The sequence below is a fragment of the Penaeus chinensis genome, chromosome 17, assembly GCF_019202785.1.
Source record: "Penaeus chinensis breed Huanghai No. 1 chromosome 17, ASM1920278v2, whole genome shotgun sequence".
Classification (NCBI taxonomy): domain Eukaryota; kingdom Metazoa; phylum Arthropoda; class Malacostraca; order Decapoda; family Penaeidae; genus Penaeus; species Penaeus chinensis.
The window spans coordinates 6,143,532-6,151,031 of NC_061835.1; the positions used below are offsets into that span (position 1 = coordinate 6,143,532).

Genomic DNA, 7,500 nt, shown 5'->3' on the forward strand with positions numbered 1-7,500 from the left:
ACGTTTAGTATTTGTCTTCACTGGTGGTTAGTTTTTTTTTTCTTTATTCTCTTGATTTATTCATTTAATTGGTTTGCTTTAGTTTTTGACCTGTCCTGTGTTCGTCATTTTTATTTACTTATTTTTCTTATTCTTTTTTTCTTCATCTTCATCATCAATTGTCAGTTGTAGTAATTTTAGCTGTAGAAGAAAGCAAAATAGTTATATTCTGTGATGCTGATTTATGAGGATTATATCTTGTGTAATTTCTCATTCCATTGACAATCTATTTATCTCAATCATAAATGACAGGTGGATGAAGCAATGGCACAGAGAATTATGAAGCAGGTTAATGTCACGAAAAGAGAGCAGGAGATCAAGCTTGATGAAACAGACTTTGACGAGCGACGGAACATCAACAAACGCAAGCGGTTAATCATGGAAGGAAGGTGAGGATTTTGTTGTTTTGTCATTTTTGCTCTTTCTCTGGTTGATTTGAGAAACTTTTTAGAAATATCTGATAATATCTTTATATATGTTTATATATGTTTATATGTTTAGTCAAATGTTGGAAATTGTGTGCCCTTATGTTTTTCTGATTTGACTGTAAATAATTCTAGTCCTACTCTTTGCAACTCCTTCCATACAGAGATCCTGACGAAGAGGACGAGAGGAAAAAGAAGCTGTTAAAGAAAAGACAGCGAAAGATGAAGCAGGAGCGAGAAATAATGCTGCAGAGAATAGGCGTGAAAAAATCCAAAATGAATGAAGGACAGCAAGACAAGGGAAGCAAAGCTAAGCTTACTAGCCCTTCTAAAACACCAAACAGCATCAAATCAAAGAATATAATAGATTCTAAGGGAAAGAAGATGAAAAAGAAGCGCAGCAAAATGAAAACTGGTGGTTTCACTGTCTCAGATCTCGAGTAAATTATTATTATTTATAACCTTTCCTATTCATATGTTACATACTGTTGTGTAAATACATTATTGTTTGTTTGAAGATTATGTGTAACAATTGTTACAAGTAAAAAATAGTTATATGTAACTATGTATAAAACTCAAGAAAATAGAAATAGAAATTCATGATGTTTTATTTCTACTAAAACATTTAATTCTCAAGAACTCAAAAAATGTTGTTGAAACTAAATAGTATATTCCTCTTTGCCTTGTAAGAAGTACATAAAAAAAAATTTGTGAATATTTACATCTTATGTGGCCACTACATAACTGCCTCATAGTATACTTTATTAGAGTATTGAACAGGTCAAGGTTTGCTAATTATTCTCCTGATTTTTTTTTCATTTAATTTGATTTTATTATGTATTTTTTACTCTTAATTAAAATATAAAAGTATGACAGGAATACCTTTACTGTTCCTATTTTTATTTGTATAAATGAATTGTATTTCATTTTATGGAATATTCAGATGCAATTAACAATTTCAGTTAGGTGAGCTTGATTCTTGTTTACATTATATTTTCCCTTTATAGCATGCACATCCTGTATACAAATTGCTTAAAAAGAAAGATAAAAGAAAACACAATCTTTATTAATATTCATTTATTTAAAATAACATCACAGCATACAACAAGATGGGGCCAACGGTAACAATGCATGATGCGTAAGGTGCATGAAGTGTGGGGGGTTGGTCAGCTGGGACACCCAAAGTCTTCCTGGGTCATCCCTTATTACATGTGACCACAGACATGGCTAGTTCACGGGCTTAAGACATTCCTCAGAACTTCAGGTCCTCGTTAAAAATTTCAGCTGCCCTTACATAACCTCAATGAAAAATGCAACCACTGGTTGGTAGATAAGAAATTTTGGCATATGTTGTTTGTCTCTCAAAGATTCCTGCTCCTGTTTATGGGTATTCAGATGTTAGCAGTGATGGTTGTAAGAAATGGCAATGAGATGGATATGACAAGAGGGCCTGGAAGGTAGTACTGCGACCAAATGCCACAGGAGAAAGAAAGTATCACATTTGTTTCAACAAGAGGAAAAGACAGATGTATGGGATATACAATAGTAAGGAAAGTCGAGAAAATACAAGCAAGAGAATTAAAAAGTCTTCCCTCTATGTAATGTGTCTCTCAGTAGAAGCTGTGAATGTAATGTATATATTATCCACACACAATGTTGAGGATGTATGTTCAGGTGTGAGGTTAAGTAGCTGCAACTAATAACTCCACCTTAGCTGCATATTTTGGGGCACTGTGTGGATCTAAAAGGTGGTTTATAAGCCGCTAAAACTTACTAGCACAGAACAATTCCCTTTACAATCTCTCCTCAGTTGTCCCAAGTTCAAAGAACATTTTTTTAATCTAGTTTCCTTACAAAGCAAAAAGTTAAAATACTAAAGAATAATAAACCAGACAGTCCTAAATGAACAAGAACTTTTGTTCATAATATATAATTTTCCACATTACACTACTGAGTTTGTTGAGGATCAAATGAATACCTCCACTGATATCCTATTGTACATAATACCATCCGTGACTTGAACCTGTCACCAGAAACAACAAATATTAAAAGACTCCTTATTACACTTTTCCCATTTAAAAACTGCCTTACCTTGGGCACACAATAAACATTTCCAAGGAGAAAAAGGCCCTTTCCTCATCTATTAAAATTATTTTATTAAAAAAATAATCTTGGTTCTCTCTGCATTATTTTTAGTATCCCAGTTCAGTCCAAAGGGGGGGGGGGGGGGGTTAATAATAGTATTTAACATTGGTGTCTGCAAAACATTTGTTTTATAAATATTGTTAAGTAATATCAAGAACAATGCATTCTTGATTTTCATCCAGGCCTTTGCAGACTACTCAAACTGCAGCATCCATACTGGTGCTGGCACATGAGCCACAGGCTGTCAGGTCCCACCAAATTTCCAGAAAATATCAGTATTACATTATTGTATCATTCCTTTCTTACAAAATAAATAAATATTAAAAAAGTGTGATAATTTTTAATATATTCATTATGTTTTCCCCGTATAAACTGATGTTACTGTGGAAGTTCAAATAATATTCTTGGATCATAAGTAAATAATATGGCACATATATGCTACCAGTCCCTGGCATACTGGAAAAAAAAGGCTTGTCTACCATATCAGTAACACTGGTGTATAGTCACAGATATATCTGAAGACTTACAAACAATCACTTGCAAAAAAGTAATTATTGTCATCATCTCTGATCTAGTCCACTATGGCATACAAGACAAGTATTATTTTGGCTTATACCAGTAAGCTATTATAAATTCCCACAGACAAAATGCTTTTAGTTTTACCTATGACCATATAAGGAAACAATCCCTTTTAAAAGTTTATTTACACATTTATGTTGGCATCTTTTGATCCTCCATTCCATGCATACTATTTCTTCCTGTTTATTTTCTTCTGTAGAAGTAATTACCATAATTATATTTTTTATAAAAAGGAACAAGCATTGTGACACATTAGTTTCAACTGGTGACATGCATGACATTACTGCTGAATCCTCACCTCCAGAACCAAGTAATTTTTTTTCAAATGTGTCAGTTACTCTAAAATCTATAGCAATGTTGTATCTAAATCTATGTTTCTTTGTTTATTCTTGCTTGGACTGTTCACTGGCCTTACTTCAGATTTAATTCAAACAGGAGTTTCAAGAGGATTTCTAAAAAGAAATATCTTTCCACTGGTTTAAAAAAGGGCCTTTAATAAGCCTTCATTTCTGTGCCAGAGAAACTAATTGCAGAAAACTGTTTTTATTGTATACTTTCATTATATTTATAAAAAGTATTAAGTACATCTGATTTGTCTATAGTCTACTGCTTGCCTATGGATACTTTATAGAAAATTCTCTTAAATGTTTTAAAAGTCATTATATTAATAATTTATTATATTACTCTACATAATCCTTATTGGAAAACATTCTACATCACAATCTCCTTTATTTTATAGCAGTGTTGTAGCTTGTAACTATCCTGAACCTCTCCTCACTTTTGCACTACAAATGCTTAACTTGCCTCTATTAAATGTAAAGATGATCCTTTCTTGTTTTGCTTTTTAAAAAAAATTATATTCCTTTCATACTAAATCACATTCTTTTCTAGCACGTAGACCCATAACAACTTTTTAAAGCAAAAACCATACTGGCTTCCTAAACATTCCTCCTCTGGTCTACATCAATTAAGGCTTTAAACGACTAAGAAAAATATTTCTATAAATGGCCCATCACAAATTACAGTTTCATACTGTCACACATTGCATATAACTGTCTAGTTTAGTACTTACTAAGATATAGAATGAGGAAATTTGTTATCAAAAGTTCAAGACTTGTTAATGTCAACATTTCTGCTTTAATGTACATTCAGTGTGCTAAACACAGTCAAGACTAGCAAAAAGTTCTCCAGAATAACATTTCTTGACTTTAAAAACATAATAGTAGTTGAAAAGAGAAAAAGAAAAATTTCACTTCTTACACTATATACACTTGTATCACTTTATGTATCTTGTTAATTCTGGTCCACAATACTTCATTGTTTTTCCCTGATGCAAAAGAAAATGACTGCACTATACACTCATGGTTGATGTCACACGTTCCTAAGGGTCCCAAATGAACAGAACTAAAACTGATTCTGATTCACAACTCCAAGCACATGACAGTTGCCTGTCCCCACCCTCCTCCTCCCTCTAAAAATCACTATCACTGCCAAAATAGAGAAGAGAAATCACAACAAAATAAGGATATGCATTTGAGGTGACCGCTGCCCCAGCCTGCTTCTACTATTCACATAACATACCAGTAAAAACCATTATGGTTGTTTATAACATATTGCCTCTTGGACTGCTGGCTTCTGCAGAGGCTAGTAATAATAATTATAATATTTACAATGACAGCACATAGGGGCACTGGTAAGGCGTTGGTATGGTGGCTTGACAATGATCTACACCTGATTTTGAGGAATTTTCTATTGCAATGATTCAGCGCTTCATAAATAAAAGTTTTTTTCATAAACTTTCTCTTCTTTTCCATTTTTTGAGTCAACACAGAATCTATCAAGCCATCTCTTCACATGTCAATAAAGAATTCAGGCAACACCACTTTCTCCTTGGATAAAACTTTGAGTACACATGAAATTCAGGTCTGAAAAATCATCATCATTCCACCATAGAACTCACACATTGTACAGCTAGGAGAGGCTCTTTTTTTTATACTCTTCACCTACTATATACAGAGGCATCGTAGAATATGCGTAATTATATAAATGTTAAGTCCATGAGAAGTACGCAGAGTGCAGCTCCTGGCATGAGTGAGAGAGGGGGGAGAGAAGGGACCTAGTGGCATCTTGGTATCTTGGATCTCGCACACCACCTGACTCACATGGCTCATGCTGTCTGAACATCTTTGCATTAGAGGACACATCACTGACAAAGGCCTTGTATATTGATTCTCTATCACCAAAAACTTTCAAAACTACATTCCTTTTATCCATCTGAAGATTTTCTGTTGGAAAAAACAATGGGAGTATCTACTAAATATTCTGAAACTATTTTTCTCCTTCTAACTGCTCCTGAAAATAGGAAAGGTTGACTTGATACTTTATGAAGCGTAGACCTTACACTGCATATCATCAGGAATGTGTTTGCAGCACAACAACATCACATGTAATAAACAGACAATCAATTTGTTTACCTGGCAAGGCCACACAGAAAAAATGGATTAAAAATTTATTTTCCACTACCTGGAGATCTCTTCCTTGCATCCAGCTTGACATTACACTCATGTCTTATTCTTTGTCACCATACATAACAAATGTTCAAGATCCACTTAGTGAGATGCTAACCTCCAAATTTCATGAGAAAGAGCACAAAAGTCTTTCAAGCACATCCCCATTCATTGCCAGCACATATCCAACAGCCTTGATTGGCTTCATCGTATTGGCTACTTGCCTGCTCGCCCACTTCCCTCACACTCTGCCCTGCCAACATTACCATCATCCCTAGTGCCAAGGATAGTGTTCGAGCTCCTGCTGCCTCTTCCTCTTCCTCCTATCCCATTGGCCCATGCATGCCTGCGAGCCAAGGTGGTGCCATTTCTCTCTCTCCTTGGTTGACTAGGCCATGTAGATGAAGATATTGATGTTCTCATCATCGCGCTTCATGTATTTGTGTTCAATGAGCCATTCCAGCTGCTCTTTGATAAGCTTCTTGCTAGGAAGGAACATGTTCTTCAGCATCTCCACCAACTCCGTCTGCAGTTGGGCGTTGGAGATCCTCTTGCGCATCTTTAAGATCTTCACTATGGCTTCCTACAGGAGGAGGAAAGAAAAGTCAGCAAGAAAAAGTATGCAATACTGCAGTACTATATATCCATGATAAAAAAAATGTAAAAACATGATATGATTTTGGATGAGATAATAACAAACTAGATAATTCAATGCATAACAATTTCTATTCATAAATTCTTTAAAAATGAAGAAAAAAAGGGAGGAAATGATAGATTAACAAGACAAAAAACAAGCACATCCAAATGTTTATACCTGAGTTCGGAGTATTCTAAGCTGCACAATGCCCTCATTGTCTTCCTCCTTGCTTTTCTCTGTGCTGAGCTGCAGACGCCCAATTAAGTTCACTTTGCCACGCTTCTGGGGTTTGCCGTTTTTACTGAGGGATGGAAGAGGTAGTAAGGAACACTACTACAGCAGGAAAAAACATTGAAAAAAAAAAAAAAAAAAAAATCTAAATGTGAAAAGGAATATATAATAATAACAACAAATTATAATTAAAAGTCTATAAAATTTTATTACAGAAATCATGTCCTTAACCCCTTAACGACGGGTCACGTCTATAGACGTCAAAACAAACCGCTCGAAATGTGGCGTGCGGCCGTACGCCGTGGCGGCGCGCCAAAGCGCTACAAGCCAGTGATTCGGCTTGATGTACTGAACTCCCGCACTCAAAGTCGGTGCGTTGCCATTGATCGCCAGAGCGTAGAGTTTTTTTTTTGTTTTCTTCACCCGTCACCAAGGGGTTAAAACTAAATATTAGTAATATGATTCAACCATAAAAAAATTGTAAACATTAAAGCACATTTCTAATGGGATACTCACATGGGTGCAAATTCCTGGTTAACCCAAAAGAGGGTGTTTTCTGTGAAGTCCTTGGGTGATGAGACCTCTCCAGAGAAGGACAGGACTTGTCTCTTCATCTTTGGAAACGCTACCAGGGACTGTGAACAAGGAACACATTGCTTCATTTTACAATCTTTCTTTTTGATATAATATTTGATAATCTGTTGATTTATCATACATTCATTAACTCGCTCTCTCTTTCATGATATGTAAGAGTGAGCATCTGCTCAGCTCTAACTACCATCCACCTCCTTCCTGACTCACCCACAATGTCCGTCTCAACTCTGGATCTGGGAGTTCAGTTGCAAGACGAAGATTATCGAAGGAGATCTTATCATGAATTCGTTGGTTCCAGGCAAACATGACAGCCATCTGGAAGGTGGTTACATCCAAGTCGAAC

The 7,500-nt window shown here is 35.4% G+C and overlaps 2 protein-coding genes across 6 annotated transcripts in view; one reads left to right on the forward strand and one right to left on the reverse strand.

Moving 5' to 3' along the window:
* The window catches only part of LOC125034317 (probable ATP-dependent RNA helicase DDX49), a 6,382-nt gene extending 5,318 nt beyond the window's left edge, over positions 1–1,064 (forward strand). The window contains exons 8-9 of the mRNA XM_047626109.1: positions 292–428; positions 629–1,064. Of these exons, the coding sequence (XP_047482065.1) occupies positions 292–428; positions 629–908 (417 nt within the window). The 3' untranslated portion in view covers positions 909–1,064. The remainder of the gene's footprint in view (positions 1–291; positions 429–628) is intronic.
* Positions 1,065–1,526: 462 nt separating this feature from the next.
* The window catches only part of LOC125034315 (cullin-5-like), a 22,687-nt gene continuing 16,713 nt past the window's right edge, over positions 1,527–7,500 (reverse strand). For all 5 annotated transcript variants that reach the window (XM_047626107.1, XM_047626105.1, XM_047626104.1 and 2 more), the window contains 4 exons: positions 7,365–7,500; positions 7,080–7,198; positions 6,510–6,633; positions 1,527–6,278 (listed from right to left, as the gene is read on the reverse strand). The exon at positions 7,365–7,500 is cut by the window's right edge and continues 26 nt beyond it. In XM_047626107.1, coding sequence (XP_047482063.1) covers positions 6,084–6,278; positions 6,510–6,633; positions 7,080–7,198; positions 7,365–7,500 — 574 coding nt within the window. In that variant the 3' untranslated portion in view covers positions 1,527–6,083. The remainder of the gene's footprint in view (positions 6,279–6,509; positions 6,634–7,079; positions 7,199–7,364) is intronic.